The 20126-nt window shown below is 38.2% G+C and overlaps 1 protein-coding gene across 3 annotated transcripts in view; it reads right to left on the bottom strand.

Annotated features, from left to right (window-relative positions):
* Window positions 1-15391, bottom strand: part of limd1a (LIM domains containing 1a) — a 37626-nt gene extending 22235 nt beyond the window's left edge. For 2 of the 3 annotated variants that reach the window (XM_073925700.1, XM_073925699.1), the window contains exons 1-2: window positions 13896-15391; window positions 4206-4307 (exon numbers count right to left, since the gene is read on the bottom strand). In XM_073925700.1, coding sequence (XP_073781801.1) covers window positions 4206-4307; window positions 13896-14910 — 1117 coding nt within the window. In that variant the 5' untranslated portion in view covers window positions 14911-15391. Of the gene's footprint in view, window positions 1-987; window positions 3395-3431; window positions 4308-13895 lie in introns of those variants that run through there. The other variant, XR_012391893.1, reaches the window with a different exon arrangement.
* Between the last annotated feature and the right edge of the window lie 4735 nt (window positions 15392-20126).

Raw genomic sequence — 20126 nt, 5'->3', positions numbered from 1 at the left:
ATATTTGGGCCATTGGTGTAGTTTATGCTGCTATTTCTAAATCTCTGCTTGGCTCTGATCGGCTCTGATCCAAACACAGCAAGAGTTCTGCACGAGGATACGACTGCTAGAGATCAGTTAGAGTGGGGAAGTTTTACAAGACTGATCCCGAACTGAAACCCCAGCATAAAAACAATGCAAACTGGGAATAAATTATTTAAAGCAGCTGAGAGAGACATGTTAAAGAGACACTGTAGTTTGAGCTTGCTGAATGTCCGAACTATTGACCAAAAGTTGACGTCTACAGTGTAAAATGTCTGCTTGCATATGTTCACATTTCCGCCACCTAATATCCCCTTTTTGTGCCTTTTTTGGAGTCTCATTCAAAACTGTAAAGGGTTTACATTCAATTGTGTATAACCTGCTTTCCCAAAAAATGAAATACTGTGCTTTTGTAAACCAAAGAAAAACAATATTTCCTTTCCATTCACAGAGATAGGCTACTACCAGTGCAAGGTGAGTCTTCGTTTTTGATACTGACATTTCATATTAATTCAGTGTTCTAATTTCCAAAAAAGAGAGATTTGTTTGCAATCGAGATCACTAATACAGAAATAAAAACAATTATTGGGCATAAATATGGTTAATTAATACTTTTAAGCGTCTGTTCGGGTCGTATTTAATACTGGCACCGTGCTGCTGTCATGTGCACTCCTTGTTTTTGTCGTGGGAGCAACAGCAAGGACTGACTGGAGGAGGACCGGCTTGATCTGGTCAATGGCAGCAGAATTACAGGCTCTGAGGTGCTGTATGGATCAAACACCAGCAGTGTGAAGTAAATAGATTTACTTCTAAAAGGCTTATGTATTAAATACATTAACAAAGATGAAAACGAAGGACGTTTTTTGCTATAATTTTAGTCAGTTAGTTTTATATGTACACAGTACAATTTCAGTTCGTTCTAGTTCTTAAAAAAAACTCTTGTTTTTATTTTTATTTCATTCATTTATTCATTTTCTTGTCAGCTTAGTCCCTTTATTACTCTGGGGTCACCACAGTGGAATGAACCGCCAACTTATCCAGCACATTTTTACACAGCGGATGCCCTTTCAGCCGCAACCCATACCTGGGAAACATCCACACACACACACTCATACACTACGGACAATTTAGCCTACCCAATTCACCTGTACCGCATGTCTTTGGACTGTGGGGGAAACCGGAGCACCCACGCGAACGCAAGGAGAACATGCAAACTCCACACAGAAACGCCAACTGAGCCGAAGATCGAACCAGCGACCTTCTTGCTGTAAGGAAACTACTGCAACTACTGCGCCACTGCGTCACCCATTTTTATTTCAGTTAACGAAAAAGTTTTTTTCGTTTATTTTCGTTAGCTATAATAACTTTGGTAGACAAGTATGTATTTTCAAAGCACTCGCAATGCTTCGGCCATGGATTTGTGTCTTCATCTGACCATACAGATTAAACACCTGTTTCTCTCGTTCCCTCTCTGGCTCCAGCTGACAAAACACATCAGACATTCCTCCATCTGCTCATCCCAGCGTCCATCCACCTTCCCAGCATTCCTCTCCAGCGCACGTATAAGCTGTGCATTCTTACTATCTTTAGTCTAGTAATCCGTGTAAACAGGTGAAGGTACACGCAGAGGCGTTTACTGCGCTCATAACACCACTCTGGACACACATGGAGAACAAAAGACAGCGACGCTGTGGGTCAAAGGCAGTCATGCAGAGGAGAAGCTCAGGAATGCTCATTTTCCTTCAAATAGCTCCCATTCCCAGGGGCCCGAGCGGAGCTAAATAAAGTGTGAGGAAACGAGACTGGATGAATGCATGGAATGAGGTTTATCTGAGCTTCAGCGCAGCGCCTGAGCTCTGTTTAGTTTACTTCACTCCATACCCGACTCTGTTTCCTGTCAGCTTATATGCTCTGAACACTCGTACACACACAGTGATACACAAACACACACATATTTATGGCAGAACCGCAAGCTAAACGCACAAATCTACTCCTTACTGCACAGACCAACTACTTTCTGAAGACTAAAATATGAGAAACATTAATAAGTATTTCTGGAACAAACTGAAACTATTAACCTTCCTGTTGTGTTCGGGTCAAATCTGACCGATTTACAACTGAAAACACCCATAAATATTGGGGTTTATATCTGATTGCCTTGAGACCTTATTATATCCTCCACATTATGTACTTAAACATATAGAAGTGATGATCACCTCTTTCATTGAATTTTGAGTGTTTTACTCAACTTAGTTACACCTGTGGTGTTTCCGGTCAAAATTGACCATTATAGGAAATAAATGAGTATCCAGACTACATTCACTCCTCAGACTGTACAAATAGGGTATATGCTGAGCTAGTGCTGTTCCCATGCTGATACACTTCCGGTGACCTGTTATTGTGAACTTTTTCTCATTTTATATGGTTCCTTATACAGCATTGATGTTGTAATGTCATTAAAATACATTCAGTTAAATAAACTTTAGCATTTATTTAGTTGCTCAAGCCTAAAACGAGACAAAAAGCCGTTTACTCGCACGCGCCCGTCAGAATCAGCAGGCTAGCGCAGAAGCTCCATTGAATATACTGGGGTAAAACAAATGCTCATATAATAAAGATATGGCGGGGGAAATGTAATTTAATGCAGTGCTTCTTGTACAAACTGAGACCCACTTTAATTCGGATATCACTCAGCTAGTGGAGATCGCTGATTTTTAAAGAAAACAGACCTTAAACGCACCGGATTTTGCATTGGCATTCAATTCGCTGGAAGCGCTTAACCCAGGTTAATGGCAAATTAAAAGTCCTATTAGCATGCCTCAGCATATACCCCATTCATACCAATCTCTGGGTCTAGCAGCACTTTTAGCTTAGCTTAGCCTAAATGTTTTCATTGGATTAGACCACTAGCATCTCACTCAAAAATTGGCCAGAGCATAACTAGTGCTAGTGCTATGTCCTTAATCACCGTCTATACACTCATTTACTAATCCCTACATTAGTACACTAATATAGTGCAATTGAAGGGCTAAATGAAAGTTTGAGCATTCAATACACAGGAAAGGATACCGTTTGTTGGTGCTTTGCTAGTTGAAAAATCATTCAAATGGGTTAAAATTTCAATTTCTTTGGTCAGACGCTGTGATAGTTATTTTAGCAAGCTGTTTATTATATAATGATAATACATATTATATAATAGCAATTATGTCTATTGTGTTTTATTTAAGTGATTCCCAAAGTGTGGGTCGGGACCCCCTGGGGGGTCACAGGACAATAAGTGGGGGGTGGGGGTGGGGGGGGGGGGGTCGCTTGGTGATTTACAAAAATCAAAGAAATGATTAAACTATTAGAATTAGCATATGTTATCCATAACCTACAGAAGATTAGAATTAGCATATGTTATCCATAACCTACAGAAGATTAAAAATAGTCTTTAATAGTTATTTTAAAAGACAATGTGCTAATAAAAACCCATCAGCCTTTCAATTATTTTTTTTTCCAATAGATTGCGACCTCTTTCGTGATTATATTATATTAAATCAGCAAAAGCGTTAGTTGCACAATAGTGTTAGTACGACACAATATGAAATGTTGACACCTTTACAGCACTCACATAGATTACATTAAAAATAAAGAACATGAATAAACATGGAGCATGATCTCAAAGTCGCTTAAATTAAACCAAGAATAGACTTGTGCTGTAAACATTGTGGCCAACAGGTGAGGTTAATATTAAATTAAACAAACGAATAATTGACTATAAAACGTATCTTGTTGTTAGACTGTCAAGTGTTGTCAATATGCTTGTATTTATATAACGATAGGCTTTTTGGAGTGTGCATCATTATGTGCAATATTTATGTTTATAACCACCTCCGAGGATAATGGGGGTCGAGAGTCACTGTAATTGTTATTTTGGGGGTCGCGAGTAACTGGAATTGTTGAAAAGTTTGAGAACCCCTGTTTTATTTAATAATAACACTGAAGGTGATTTTAAAAAAAATATTATAAAATCACTATAAAATATTTAATTTAAGTACCGTTATCAGTATCAGTATCGAGGATACTTTTCTTGAAATACTTGGTATTGAATCAGAGAAAATAGTTGGTATTGCTTATCGCTAGTAAGTCACTTTGGATAAAAGCGTCTGCTAAATGCATAAATGTAATGTACTGGTACTCACTGCATGCGCTACAGGTGAAGCAGCTGTCGTGATAGAGGCTCCCCATGGCCTGACACGCCTGACTGGCTCCATACACCGCCTTGTTGCACTTCACACAGCTGCCTGCAAAAACAGCAACACACCTTCAGACTCATTCTATATTATATCATCAACATAAATGAAGAAAATCTGTGAAAAGAATTAGTTGAAGAGTGAAAAAGTTGCAGAGGAGGACAATAAGCCTCAAGGCACGGTTGCTTCTCGCAAGTAAATGGGAGCGTGCACTTTTTTACAGTTGCATGCATCACATCATGTGTTCGCGCGGGTATTCATCCTCTCATTCAGTATTCACCTGCTTTTTTTGCTTGCATGAACAGTTATTTATGTCAGTCGTGCTGCATCTCTATTCTAAGATTAGATTTGCACGAATATTGGGCCATCTTTCTTGTCGAACCCTGCTTTAAAAAAAAAAAAAAAATTTTAAAATGATCTTTAACCAGCCAAAGTGGCTAGTGGGAGCGGCTGTCAAACCAGCCACAACTGAAATCTACCCGCATTTGGCGAGTGTTAATGTCAAGCCCTGCATATATGTCTCCTTAACCAAACACACCTGACTCAGATAATCAGATCATTAGCAGAGACTGAAAGACCTGTAATGGTGACAGACAAAGGAGACATGCAAAACATGCAGTGTTGGTGGTCCTCCAGGAATGTGGTTGAGAAACACTGCTATATAGAAACTTTTTGTTTGTTTTTAGCAAGCTGAGAATGTGACACTATACATCTAATACTTCACACACACACAAACACAGGTTTACAAGGACTCTCCGTAGGTTTAATGCACTTTATATATACTGTAAAAAACACTTATTATTGCCTCCCTTACCCTCAAACCCAACCTGGGGCAAATTAAGTTAAAGATGCCATTAAATATGACTTTTAAGCATTTTGAATTACAAGGACACAGGGCATATGCCATGTTAGAATGGTACAACTAGGTCATGTCATACTGTGTCCTCGTAAACCACATAAACAAGCACACACACACTTAGAAAGAGAGAGTGATGGTAACGTGAGAGTTAATTAGTAAACAACCAGACCCCCGTGACCTTCACAGAACATTACATTAAGATGAGCTTAAGATAACTGTGCTGCTCAAGTGAAATCACAAGACTGCCTGCTGGGAAGGTGAGCTGAGAACACAACGGGGTCTTTGTCCGTGTCTGTTGGTTCAGGCTGGTCTACGTGGCAGGAGCTCGGAGAACATTTAAGCAAGCAAGGGCTGAGATAACAGCATTAAACAGACAGAGGTCTCCAGCGCTGCATGGGCCCAAACAAAAGAGCCTCTGTTTCATCTGGTATTCAGCAAACATCACGCTAACTAGTTCTGCCCACTCAGCAAAGCCTGGTCCAAATGCACAGTTCAACACAAACACCATCAGTCCCACATCTGCTCCACAAAAAGGCTTTTCATTGAAAGAGGCAACTGAAGTGAACCATTTAAACACCATTTGTGGCATTTCGAAACTGACTGGGTTCATTACAATTGGCCAATGCTATATATGGAGGAAAAAAGCATGCGGTAAAAATAAGAATCGCAAAAATTATAATTGCAAAATTACTAAAATGATCATCAAGTGTGGGAATTGATAGCCGAGTTTGCATCTACACTGTAAAAACGTTGGTTTCCGCACAACTGTGTGGCACCAAACCACACCCCCAAACCCAAAAGTCATTGAGGGATAAGTAAATCATACAAATGAGATCGCACAAATTTATACAAATTAGCTACTAAAACAAAAAGTTTTAAATTACAGTGAGCTTGGTGTTGCACAATCTAGGTCTTTGTCAAAAGACAAGAGGGAAATCAACTGGGAATTAATAATTAACATTGGCATTGGAAGAAAAACACATACTAGGGCTTGTTGATTAATCGAAAAGTAATCGAAATCGACATTCAGAACCTATAATCGATCTAATTTTTCTGGGTCAATTTTTTCAATTACTTTCCCTACGTGTCACGTGACCCTGCTTTGTTAAGGCCTGTTGCTGATTTCTACTTCTGCGGCCACTTTGCAGCCACATCTGGGGCCTCATGTACGAAGACTTGCGTGGAAATCTTACTAAAACATTGCGTACGCACAAAGCTGTAAATGTGCGTACGCAGAAAAAAATTCAGATGTATGAAACACTGCGTACGCCGAATCTCACGCATATTCTTTTGTACATCCGAATGAACGTAAAATTGAGCGCAACATGCACGAGCACAAAACCCCTCCCTGCCTCCTCCCCCGTATGAATATGCTAATGACTATGCTAATGGCAAAACCCATAGAAAAAGCAACGGCAAAAGCAAGCAAGAAGAGAAACTTTGAACAGAATGTGAATTGGAGGTGCTGCTTTCGGAGGTAGACCGGAGAAAAGCGGTGTTATTTGCAAGTTTGTTCTCCGGAATTAACAACAAAAGAAAAAAATAGAGTGGCTGAGTTTAGCTGATGCGGTTAACACAGTTGGGTCTGAACATATCGCACTGAGTGCATTAAAAAAAAAGAAATAGTGTGGTTTATATCTGAAAAATGTTGCAGTACACTTATCGGTCTCAGTGGCGCAACTCGTAAGACGCATGTGATCATGAATTGACACGTTCGAGCCTGAACTCGGCTCGAATCCAGCGTCTGAAGAACTCTTTGTTCTTTTTTCCCCCGCTACATATCAGATTTTGCCAACTATTTATCACGAGAAAGACAAGTAGGAATCATCAATAAGTTCATATCAATAAGCATCATATTTTATTTGCACATTTATTGAATGGAAATGTTTCTGATTCACACATGCAAATTCATCTTCAGATAGTGTCTTTATAGCAATGTGCATGCTATGTAGATCGCTCAGATTACATTGGGAAAACAGTCGACCGCTGCAAATTGTGCTTTAATGTTTAGCTGGTCAAATGTATGGTATGGAAACCTTATATACCTGCTAGATGAACCCGTCTCATACAGCTGCCATTGCAAGGCTCAGACACTTTGTAGAGAGCAATTTAACACAACTGCCTCTAGGAGTCGCCAATGGAAATAAAACAGACACGCACAAAAAATGTGCGTACGCCAGCCAGAAAGCTGCCGTGAAGCTGCGCACATTCCCACGTTCAGTTCATTGTTAGTAAATCCAAACGTGAGCGATTCTGAGCGTGAAACCTGGCGTACGCAAAGTTTTTGTGCATACACAGCGTTGATACATGAGGCCCCTGATCTCTGGTCAAGTTAGACTCATTCTTGAGCATTACTTTCCACTACATTGACGATGATTGGAAGCTGCGCCAGAGATACCTTTACACAGCATATAAAACTTGTCAGTATACTATAAGGGCAAAAAAAGAATTATAATAATAAAAAATAAATCGCTCATTAATCATAATTGAGTTAAAATGATCAATTTTATTTTAGGCCAAATGTTAAAATGACAGGGATTTGATTTGAGGCCAAATCGCCCAGCCCTAACACATGCACTCTAAAATCCAATGGAAATAAATTCACAGACTAGCCATTGAAAATGTCTTAAATCCCCATCACAAATAATTACCATCCGAATAGCTCTTTAAAAAAGATGACAGCAGGCTCATTTTCTCATTCACCGAGCACTGAGACCGAATTCTGGACCAAAGGACAGCCATTCAAAAGAGCAGGACGTGAGCTCCAAAGCTATGGGACAGGAAGCCAAGAATCCTAGACAACAATTAAGATAAAGCCATCGAGTCGACAGGAAGATTAAGGAATCCTTCATCAAAAGAGCGCGGGGCACAAAGCATGAATGTCTACTGTTGGCATGTCAGTGTGCACAAGGCGGGACATCCAGAGTCTCTTCCAAAACAAAATAAAGCAGCGGGGAAAAGGCCAAGCATTACCGACTGCAGACAACGGGGACGCCAACCATTTAGTTGTCAGCAGAGGCAAAACCCCCATTAGACTACACTAAAGTATCTAATTTATTATCGTCTTTGTCCTGCTCTGTGAAATCCAGACATTCCTTAACATCCCTGCAGCGAAGCAGCTGTCAGAAGGAGACGGTAAACGCTAGCTTATTACGACATTTACTGCCAACTCAGCATCCAGAACACATAAACAGGACACAGGTGAACGCAGTAACATCTTTCAGTGCCTTTCCTTACAGAGGAATTACAGAACAACTGAGCAATTCCATGCAAATGTCTATCTTGCCATGAGGCATATTTAATATGCATTTTTTGTGTAAGAGTTTTGAGTTTAGAGTACTTTAACCAGTTAAACTCTGCTGTTATTTTGGGATTTCCGCCTGGATTTTGCCTTCCCAAATTTAAAAGCTTCCCAAATCCACATTCAGAGGTGTAAATGCAAAAATTTGGTATTATTTTAATGAAAACCCTTTAAATTTTCATGAAACACTATTGAAAGTGTTTTAAATATCTGTATATGTTGTCTGTGTTATAATAAACACCTAAAAAAGAGGCGCCTTTTGTATTTTTTTTTTATAAACTCCAATGTGAAAGTGTACTGTTTAGGTTCTGTGTTGTCTAGTGTGCTGTAATTAATTTTGGTAGTTCCTGCACATGTCTGTAATGATAGGAAAAAAAGAAAATTGTCTCTACCATAATCCATGCTAAAGTTATTGTATTCCAACTGATGAGAGGTGCTGTACAAGCCACAGGGAGCGATCATTGTTGTCATTTTTCACTATTCTTTTGTTTGATCAGACATAATTCACTGTGTTTGGACCACATCGGACATATAAAAGGATTACTTATGAACATCACCTCAAAAACAGAGGAGAATGGCCCTGAAGCGCACAGCATAAGGTAAGAGATGACAGCTGTCTGTGCTATCTGGGGCTGCTTATTGATCATAAATTCATTTCTGCGCCATGGAAACACTGCAATTCATTCAACAATTGTTTAACTTTCATAAACATTTCAAGATTAAAAGTTGTCAGAACAAAGATCAATGACCCATTATGCAATTAAAAAGAAGAAATAAATGGGGAAAAATAAAAAACACTAATCACAAAACACGGAAAACTGCTAATTTACAGACTTTTTACAGTGAGGGTAAAAGCACAAAATATTATAAACAAAACATACAGGTGACTTAAAAATTTAAAAGGTCTCCCAGATTTACAGTATAACTGTTTTTTTTTCTTCTTCATAAACATTCAGTTTTTAAAACCTCTGTGCCAGAGATGCTTGCTATGTCTTCAATATTAGATATTTTCAAGGTTGAGAGCTATTTAAAAAAGGAATATTGTGTGGGTTTTGCAATTCACCTGGTCCTCCATTTACTAAACACCTTGAATTGTTCAGTTTATACAAGGTTTAGCGTCAGCATTTGTCATACAATCTATTTGCTGAGGGAAAAAGAGACAATTTCAAGCCAGAGTAAAGTACAAAGGTCAGGAGTTGATGACAAACACTCCATGTGTTTAATGCTAGCTCTACAGCTTCATTTAGTTAAATTTAAACCAGCTATTGCTCTGTAAACAGCAAATGCCCAGAGCGTGCCTAAAGGAAACTGTTTTTGAGTCTGAGTATGCTCCGGCACAAGAATGCTCATGTTTGTGTCTATATTTTAAGTCATTATCTCTTTTGAAATCATAGTAAGATATACCAAATATGCTTTACACATACATAAATTGCTCTGTGCTTTTCCTACAGGAAATTCCTTTAGCAATAAGTGAGGATGGTACAAAAAGCTCAATGGCAACAGCCTGTGCAGCTCAGGACTGCTGCATCATATTTATCTGATGATTTGATACCTACAGCTGATCACAAAATTCCTCCTGTGAAATTTTAATTCTTTTTCAAATATTTGCTAAGTGGTGTTTAACAAATCAAGGAAATATTATATTGTTTTCTTCTGGAGAAAGTCTTACTTCATTTAATTTGGTTGGACTAAAGAAAATAAAGTAAAAACTGCTAAGGTCAATATTATTAACCCCGAAAATTTTTTTCTCTCAATTGGCTACAGAACAAACCAGGACCCCTTCATTTCTATATCCACTACACCAAATGGCAACCTAAAAACATTATGCAATTCTCAACGTGCTTCACACATGTGAGTGGGCTTGACAAACCACCTGCAGAAAACACACTCTTTCATCTCTCTGAAACTTTAACCAACGCCAGTTTTGCACATCCGTGTTCACCAGACACTTTCTTACAATCACTTCATAGCTCTGACAAAAATCACTGTACATTTATGAAGTGTGCCTCACACAGGTGAGTGGGCTTGACAAACCACCGGTAGCAACACTCTATTAAAAAAACACACACACACACATCCCCGCTCCTAACTCTAGCACTTGATTCTCTGAGCACAAGCAGTTCCTTTGTATAATTAGCATATATGTATAATTAACTTTCCTAATTAGCCAAACGTTTCTATTTAACCAGTTGAGCCTTTAAATGACATTTTAAGCTACTTGAATTTTGGCACATAAACAGTACGATAGTATGTACTGTCACCATGCCAAAGACAAAAGGAATTAGTTATTAAAATGAATAAGTTTTAAATGTGCTTATAAATAAATGTGTTAATAATGTTCTCTGTTAAACAGCACTTGGGAAATTTTAAACATAAATTCACTTGGGAGTTAATAATACTGTCCTAAAATGAATTGTTTCGCTGTTTATTTACATAAATACATGTATTCTTTAGCTATGTTTCTTGCCCTCTAACTATGTAAAGGTTTACAACCACATCCATTAAAACAAGTGGGAAAAGCATATCTGCTCAGCGCACCGTCAGTGACAGAAAGACTGAGAGTGAGAGAGATCCACCATGACAACAACATCAGATGCAATCACTATGTCAGCAAGGGTGAGATACTGAACAAGTTTAGAAACATACGCTCATTATTAGGTTTCAAACAAAAATCTGACATTGTGCTCCTCATGTGTCCTTCAGTTATGTGGTAACTCACAGAGACCACCCACATTTTTTATAGTTTAGTGGTCAACTTGGGAGCCACATCAGTGTTTCACTTTTTATGGACCTAGTCATAGTCAGAATAGATATTTTATATGATGCAGAGACTCTCAGGAAGCACAGTACACTCAAAACAATGATTCATTTATATTTACTAAACTTTTTTATGGTAACTGGTTGCAAACAACATATTTGGGCTAACTTAAAATAAACAAATTAGGTTGAATTTAATTCGTTTGTTTAAATTCAGCCCATTTCAACTATTTGTGCCAGTTTCCTTAAAACATGTAGTAAATCTAATAAATCATTTTTAATAACTTCAATTGCTGACTACTGTGGAGCATGCTGTGTATTAGGGTTTATAGATAACACTGAAAATAAACTACTATAGGGTAAATATGATTGATAATAGACAATGTGCATATTCAAAAAAAGAATTGTGTTTTTACAGTAAAAAACAAAATTATTAGCCCCCCTTTGAAATTGTAACCCTTTTCAAATACTTGTGCAGTTTAACGTTTTTCCTCCCAACATATTTTAAACAATAGTTTTAAATGTTTTAATAATCTCAAATAACTAATTATTTTTGTCTTTGCAAGGTGTATATATATATATATATATATATATATATATATATATATATATATATATATATATATATATATATATAGATATATATATATATACCTTGAAAAGTAGTTACCTAATAACAAACGCCTAAACCTCAACAATTTTGCCGTCCACAGGCTGTGCCTCAAAGTTGTTTAAATGTTTAGAGATAGTGTGACCAAAGTCCCTGTAAGAATTAGTCTTTGGTGTGACAAAACGTGTACCTGTGCGTGCCTTTGATGTACCGCTTGATGCTTCCTATGTCCTTGTCGCAGCACCAGCGGCAAAAAAATTTGTCACCGAAATGCATGCTGATTCAGTGATCCTGCTTGTGAGACAGCTCACATCATTCAAAAGAAAAGGTCCACATTTCCCCCCGATAATGTCAACAGACTGAACTGTCTTAGCAGTAAAAGAGGACTGAGTAAAATTGTTTCTACTTTATAATTAATGTTCTAAACTATCAGCAATACAACTTTACAATGAGTACAATTGTCTGTATTCAATACTTTATTATTATTATAGTTTTCCATTTTCCATATCTGGAATGCCTGTATTTTGGCATTTTTTGCAGTCTACTTAAGAGTCCAACATGAAAATAAATTTTTTATTTATTGTCATTGATTGTTTTGAAATTCAAATGGCACCAACATGCCTGTGTTCTTATTTCTGTAATAAATATGGATGTCAAGCCAGGATCTTGATGGTTTATTGTGGGTATATTGTTTACATGAAGAAATCTGTGTTACAAGTTAAACAAAAATTCTAATAAACAATTATATTTTAAATTTAAATAGTTTTTTGTCCTGCGTTTACTTTAGTTTAAATTTAAATAGCCAAAATTACAAGTTTCAGTCTTTTAAATGTGATTAATAATGATTAATTACAAAAAAAGGTGCCATTAATTTGTTAATTTTTCAAATCGATAGACAGCACTAATTATAAGACAATAAAAGTGTTTTTTGACCTTGCATGCAGATCAGCCTGCTGTTGGAGACCCCCATAACCAAAATATGACCCTTTATAATGCATAATAGGGGCTTGGTAAATGTTTGAAAAATAAATCAAATTTCACAGGGGGGTGAATAATTTTCCCTTCTGCAGTCAGTAAAGTTCTAAAAGATCACAAAACACCTTGTGTGTTTGGTTTTTGTGACATAGTGAGGCTGAACAAAGTAGCAGGTCTTTTAGAAGTGCAAATATGAATGAACTCATATTTGTTTTGCACACTCCCTCCCTAGTTGCCCACAGTGCGAATGCAAGGGGTGAAGGGTGGCAATGTTATTTTAGGGCAGCTTCATTCTCATTCTGTGCAATAGTGTGGCAAAAAAAGTGAAAAATAACCATTAGCTTGAACCTTTCAAGAAAAATGTACTACAACAGATAACAGCCTTCACTGTTCAAAGCAACAAGTTGACTTTACTTAAAAAAGCATCCTTGTATGCGCCAATAGCCTAGTGGTTAGTCCGTAGACACATGGCACTGAGGTGTAAACGGCAACACGAGTTCGATTCCCGGCTCGAGATCCTTTGCCGATGGTTCACCTATCTCTGCTCCCCCTTACTTTCCTGTCTCCCCAAATCTTTACTGTCCTACCACAATAATAAAAGTGAAAACCCTTAAAAAATATTAGGAAAAAAATGTAAATAAAAAGCATCCTTAAGTTAAACAAACTGTGCATAATTATAAATGTTAAGTCAGCTTCCAAGTTACAACATGTTTACTCACTTTTCTTTAGTAACTATCTAATTTTACAGTCTCAAAAAAGTAAATGCAAAGTCTTTAATGAGCGAAATGAGATGAAATAAAAGAAATGAACAACAGATGAGAAACAAAGTAAGCAGAGGAATGGCTTCTGGAAAGGAAAAAAAATCCTGGAAATGCACCAGCAGCATGGATCTACATCGCTCTTTCACACACTCATGCACAATTGACTGTATGGCTCATTGTGGCAAAAACCACACACACACACACACACACACACACACACACACACACACACACACACACACACACACACACATATGGAGTGAAGGTCAAGTGGAAACAGGCAGAAGGTTTTTCAATCAGCATGCTACTAAATACAATTGCAGATGTTAAAAAGCTAAACAGAAAAACACACTGTCAGTGCTCACGTTGTGCTTACCAAAGTACTCAGCGTTTGGCTGGGTGTCCATCTCCTTTTCCAAGCGTTCGGTTAGAGCTTCTAATTTTATTTCAGCCACAGATGGCCCCTGATCTGTCTGTACATGAAGGCTCGGGCATGGCAGTTTGAGCGCATGGAAAGACTCCTCATGAGGGGACTCAATAGGGAGCACTGGTTTGGGAGAAGGAATTGCTGGATTATTGGGTGCAGTGCTCTTGGTCTGGGGTGCCTCTTGGGACACCTGGGTAGGGGTGCCAATGTTATGATCTGCTCCATTTTGAGTGGCAGACAATTGGGCAGAGATGGGTTGGGAGTGCAGACCAGGGCTAACCTGAAATGCGTCCCTGTATGTCCCTGTGGGCGACTGGGAAGGAGACTTTGCTGAGATTTGAAGAAAGCCCACAGGGGAATGATTCTGACCTGCTCCGGGTGAGCTACAAGAGGAGGAACTGTTTGAAAAGGGAGATGGTGTCTGGGAGGGGTACCCGCTTCTTGATGCCCATGTGCCAGGCGGGCTGACAGAGGGTGCTGCCCGGGCTGGCACGGGTACTGAGTTAACAGCATTCCCAGGACTGTCATAAACCCTGCTGCTGGGTCCATCATTGTGCTGTATGATGGTCGAATGATGTTTTTGTCCTTCATAAGATGCATATGGAGTCACACTGGCAGTGCCAACCATTGGTCCAGACATGATGGGAGGTTTAGCTGCCGCTTCACCGCCCTGTCTGTAAGTATTGATGGGTGGTCTGTCTTTGGTGTACAATGTGTTATCCGACACTTTAGAAAGACTCCCGTTGATCCTTGCTGCCAAACTGGTTTTTGCCATCTCCTCCTGTTGCTTCTGGATGTGTATTTTGGTCATTTTTGAGGCAAAAACTTTCCTGGTTTCTTCAAAATCAGGGTTGTTTCCCGCGTCCCTCTTCACGCGAAATAAACCGTCCTTCGACGCTTCGTACATGTTCAAGTCCTCAATGAACTTACTCGCCTCTAGTCCCAAATCGTCGTATTTATCCATGTTTGTGACTGAAAACTCGAACTAAAACTAAACAAAGTAAGTCTTTCAGTGGCTTCTGTCAGGGTCTCCAGCGGTGAATAAAGTCAAACCATTGAAAACTGACGGGGAACAGCTGTTCAAACTCCTTCACCTGTGGAGAACCACAAATAAGACTCAAAACTGCACAATAAAAGTGAAGAGTCCGTAAACATCACATGAAGCAGATTAAATCCAGTCAAGCAGCAGACCAGCAGTAATGATATTAAGTAATAAACGGCCAAATGAGAAGGTAAACTATATCAACGAAGAGGTCGTCGGCATTCTGAATATCATCCAGCAAAACAAAATAGACGGACACGCGCACAACTTTCAACCGCTCTTTAAACTTTCGTCGGCAGCTCTTGTGTAAAACACATTAAAACTCGATTAAAAGTCCACAGTCTAACAAAGTTTCTCTACATTGGAGGTTTAAAGTGAGCTCTTCTCCTCGCTGAGAAAGACTGAGCTTCTCCCGCCGAGTCCCGGAGTGAATGAAGAGCGCGAGTCATGGGCAAATGCGCGCGACCAGCTGTGCAGTTCGCGCGCGGGCGCGCGCTCAGGAGAAATAAGCGTCCGCGGCCAGCGATTCTCACAGATCCCTATTATAAATAATCAAGATCAGTCTCTTTAAAGTTTCAGAGCGGTTTAGAAAGCTTGTACTTGAAAGAAACGTGTAAATACTCTCTTCTGTCGTGTGGTTTTGTTGCAGTTTCACATGATTAAAGTACATTGACGTGAACTGTCTCACCACAAACACGTGGAAATAATCCAGCTATAGAGTGGAGTTTAGTGAAGTAATTTGAGATGGTTCTTAAACAACCAACCTCTGTTGAAGGAATGAGCCTTATATTTACTTATGTAAGACTTAATAGTTCAATATTGTTTTCTTGTTTAATTAAAACGAAAAGATTTGTCTTTATTATTAGGCCTATTTACCAGCGTTGCTCTCCTGTCATTCCCAAAGAGTATGGCTTGATGTTCCCAATCCCAGACCAAAATAATGTAACAAATTTAAATATTTGAAAATCATATTTTCTTTTTCTTTTTTTTTTAAATAGATTTTAAGGGTGTCTTTAGTATCTGGATCAAAAAAGAAAATTATAGCAGCTTTGTTGGACTGTGATTAAGATTTCATGTCTTAAAACAAACAGCTGAATTATAATTGCTTTATGGCAACCAAAGAGCTTAGAATGATGAAGGTGATTCTATGCTCTTTGTTGCAACTATAGCAAGAAAAAAAAACTAGCTTTTATGGTCACATTATATGACGCCGTGTCCTGTTTTTGGTTCATTTATCATAGAGGTCTTTGATCACAAGAGTTCAGTTGGAAGTTCAAATTAGCTCTCAAACTAATTATTATGAACCAAAAAAATCTATTAATCCAACATAGTTACTCAGAAGCAATATGCAACATGATAATCAAATGCAAAGTATTCAATTACACTTAGTGTATACATTGAATGCTAACAGGATGGCCAAATCACAACCAACATACTGATTTGAAGACATTATGTTCCAGTATACAAAGCTCTAAATCCTGAAGATGTGAAGAGTAAAGTGAAGTGATTGATAACACAACTCATGTGATCAGCTCTACGAGCCAAACATTCCTACAGGGCAACATTATCTTCAGTGTAAGAGGGACAGAAATGCTTTCCCCTAAAAGCACATCCAAACAACATACATGCACAGTTCAGTCCTTTCAGCCACGTAGGCCACACATAAAACATATGGATATAGTGGCAGAGCTAGAATAAATGGCAGCAAATGGAAAATCAATTCACAAAACGATGTATCAAACTTCTGAAATGACATTTAGACAGCTGTGTGCCAGCATAAGTTAGGCTTATATAATTGCTAAATGAGCTGAAACAACACAATTCTTGAGTTTTTTGGGGACAATTTAATTGATTTGTCTTGGTAGAAGATGAAGAAATTGTGTGGAACCCGGCATTTTTTTACAATGAGTACAAATTTGGGTGCAAACACTTTGAAATTTCATTAAAATTCATATTAGTATAAGTTAAATGTACCTTTCTCTGGAATATATATACTGTATAACTACTTAAGAAAAAAGTAGAAATGTGTACACAAAAAAGGGGTAGTTGAACGGATAAAATTAAATGAAAAAGTACTTACTATTTACTTATCCTCAAGTGCCTTTATCTGTTTCTTTATTCCGTTAACCACAAAATATCTTCCTCTATATTGGAAATATGTTGTTTCTCTCTCTCCAAACAGTTTTAAAACAAGTGAAGGCTGAGCAAATGATAAGAGTTTTCAGTTTTGGATGACTATCACTTAAAAAAAAAGTTGATGGTTGAGCATGATTTGAGCAAATTCTCAAGAAAATCTAACTGTATGAACAAATACATTCACTATTTACTTAAAGATGCATTAAAGAGCGTCAAAAAGCACACTTACAGCCAATCAGCAGTAAGGGGCGTGTACTTACAGCCAATCAGCAGTAAGGGGCGTGTCTAGTGACATGTGGAGATATAAAAAGGGGGGTGGGGTCCTGCTGAGCTATTGACGTGTTTGTTTAGGTGCTTTCAAATAACATAACTGTAAATGCTTACCTTTAATAACCTAGAAAAAACAGAGAATGTGAAATACACTTTTCAAAATAAAAGTTCCGTTCTGGTGTCAAACAATGATGAACCTTTAAAGAGTGTAATTTTAAGGCTTGGTTGTGTTTATAAGATGCAAAGTAATGTGTGCTCATGCTTCATTTGTAGAAAACACACGCTATCCATCCATACATCTGTCTTTGATTATATACAGCTACTCGGCTAACATGAAAGCCACTGTCATATTTCCTAGTTCCTCTAAAAGCCCCGCCCTCAAGAGGCTCTGATTGGTCAGCTAACATACTGTGCTGTGATTTGTGGATCAGCTCCACGTCACCAGGAAAAGTGTCACACCACTGCAAGCACACGCTTTAGCGCTGTGTAAACACTTGTCAGTCAGAGCAGCTGTTAGCCGTATCAGTTTAAGCCTGAATCAGACAGAAAATGAAGAGGACACAGCTGAACCTCACGCCTGCTCTCTAAAATAACTTCTGACAAGTGAATTTCACATATAATCGGGTTATAAGCATGTTTAAGTAATAGGAAATGTCCGCATATCTTTTGCGAGTTCATTATCAGAGATCTGTAACGCATGGAAAGCGTCCGCAGAGAGAGACACTGCACCGCTGCTGAAGATTGTGGCTGTTTACAGCAGTTTGACGGATTGTAGCTAAATTGTTAGCAGTGCAAAACAGCATCTTCCATTGTTTACATCCTTGTTTACATCCCTGCTACAACATACTGTTAACGCTAGACACTGTGCATGTAATAAATCAATTTTATCAAATAAAAGAGAGATTATGGAAGCTGTCCTTTGTTAAATGCTAGCTATACATTTTTTATAATTCTCTGGAACATGAATATTTCCCAGAGATGGGTTGCAGCTGGAAGGGCATCCGCTGAGTAAAAACGTGCTGGATAAGTTGGCGTTTCATTCCGCTGTGGCGACCCAGGATTAATAAAGGGACTAAGCCGAGAAGAAAATGAATGAATGGAACACAATTAAATTAAACTGTGAGCACCTCTCCCTTCGTGTCGTGTTCTTTGGAAGCCCAAATACAGAAACAGAAGAAGCTCTGTGGAAATAGAAGCATTTGGACGCCATTTTAGCTTTATCTACAATAACATTACAGCGCCTCTGGTCACGCCCCTTTGCTGCGCAGGGTGTGTGCGCATGGTGAATGCGAGTAACCTGAAGCATTTGTGATCTCACTAGTCGGGATGTATTTTTTTTTAGTCCCCAAATTCGTTCGCTGTAGGCTTTGCTAAGCTAAGTAAAAGCCAATGTCTCCCTTTGCATTGAACTTTGAGCGTCTCACATTCGGAGATGTTGTTTATGTTCATACAGATTCATTACACATCAACTAAAGCTTAAAATATGATACCTGAGTGGACCACCCCATTAAAATACAAATACGCTTTGATATTATGGTGGTGTAAATAGCTTTGGGTGAACAATCTCTTTGGGCTCTATTTTGACGGTCCATGCGCAGAGCGCAAAACGCAGGGCGCAAACGCTTTCAGGGCGTGTCAGTACGCATTTTTGCTAATTTACGGACAGGAAAATCCGCTTTGAGCCGTGGCGCATGGTCTAAAAGGGTTAAGTTTATTTTCTTAATGAGTTATGGGTGTGTTTTGAGAATAAACCAATCAGAGTCTCATCTCCCATTCCCTTTAAGAGCCAGCTGCGTCGCGCCATAAGCGCATTCACCATTTACAGGACGTAAAGTAAGTCTAAGTGGAAAAACTGAGCATTTCACTAGCAAACAGTTCACAGTTTTTTTTACAGAAAACTGTTAAACAGAGCATCTACTGCGTGAGAATGAGAGATAATGGATCTACTTTCACATTCGCTCTTGGATAGGGAAACCTTTACGCACAGACATCAATTAGTCTATAAATAATTAATTGCGTTTGTTAAGCGCAAATATTCGTTTCAAAACTATTTCTAAATTCAGTTCTAATTTCCAGCAAACGAATAAAGGAACAATATTAACGAAGTGTGCTCAAAAACCTGAGTTATATCCTAAAATTCAATTCAGCTTTATTTGTGTAGCGCTTTTACAATGTAGATTGTGTCAAAGCAGCTTCACATAAATGGTCATAGTAACTGGAACAGTGTAGTTCAGTTTTTAGTGTTTAAGTTCAGTTCAGTTTAGCTCAGTTCAGTGTGATTTAATCATTACTGAGAAATTAAACACTGAAGAGCAAATTCATAAAACACATGCTGTGCCCCATATGGTCTAAAACCTGACAGGTGGGCAAATCTAAGCTTGTTTTTAATAAAACAAATATAAATATGGATATAATAAATAATACTGCTAATAATAATAACATTAAACAAAAGCAAATTGTTATGAATGAACTGAAAAAGCCTCCCGAGATGAAGAAGACATAAAAGCAGTGATTTTTCATATTTATGTAGGCTAGAAAATAATATGTTTTGTAATATTTTAATCCTTTATATTTATATCCTATATCTATTCTTATTATATCATATATATATCCTTAATATTTAATATTTTTCATATGTAAAGATATTTGCCTATTGCTCTCTTGTGTGTATTAAGCAGTGTGTAAGCGAGGCGCAACTCTGCGCTGGAGTTTAGACCGGGTTAGTTTTGGTC

This window comes from Danio rerio, chromosome 16, assembly GCF_049306965.1.
Source record: "Danio rerio strain Tuebingen ecotype United States chromosome 16, GRCz12tu, whole genome shotgun sequence".
Taxonomy (NCBI): Eukaryota; Metazoa; Chordata; class Actinopteri; order Cypriniformes; family Danionidae; genus Danio; species Danio rerio.
Note: the sequence above shows the minus strand (reverse complement) of the source record. Positions and strands in the feature narration are given on the sequence as shown.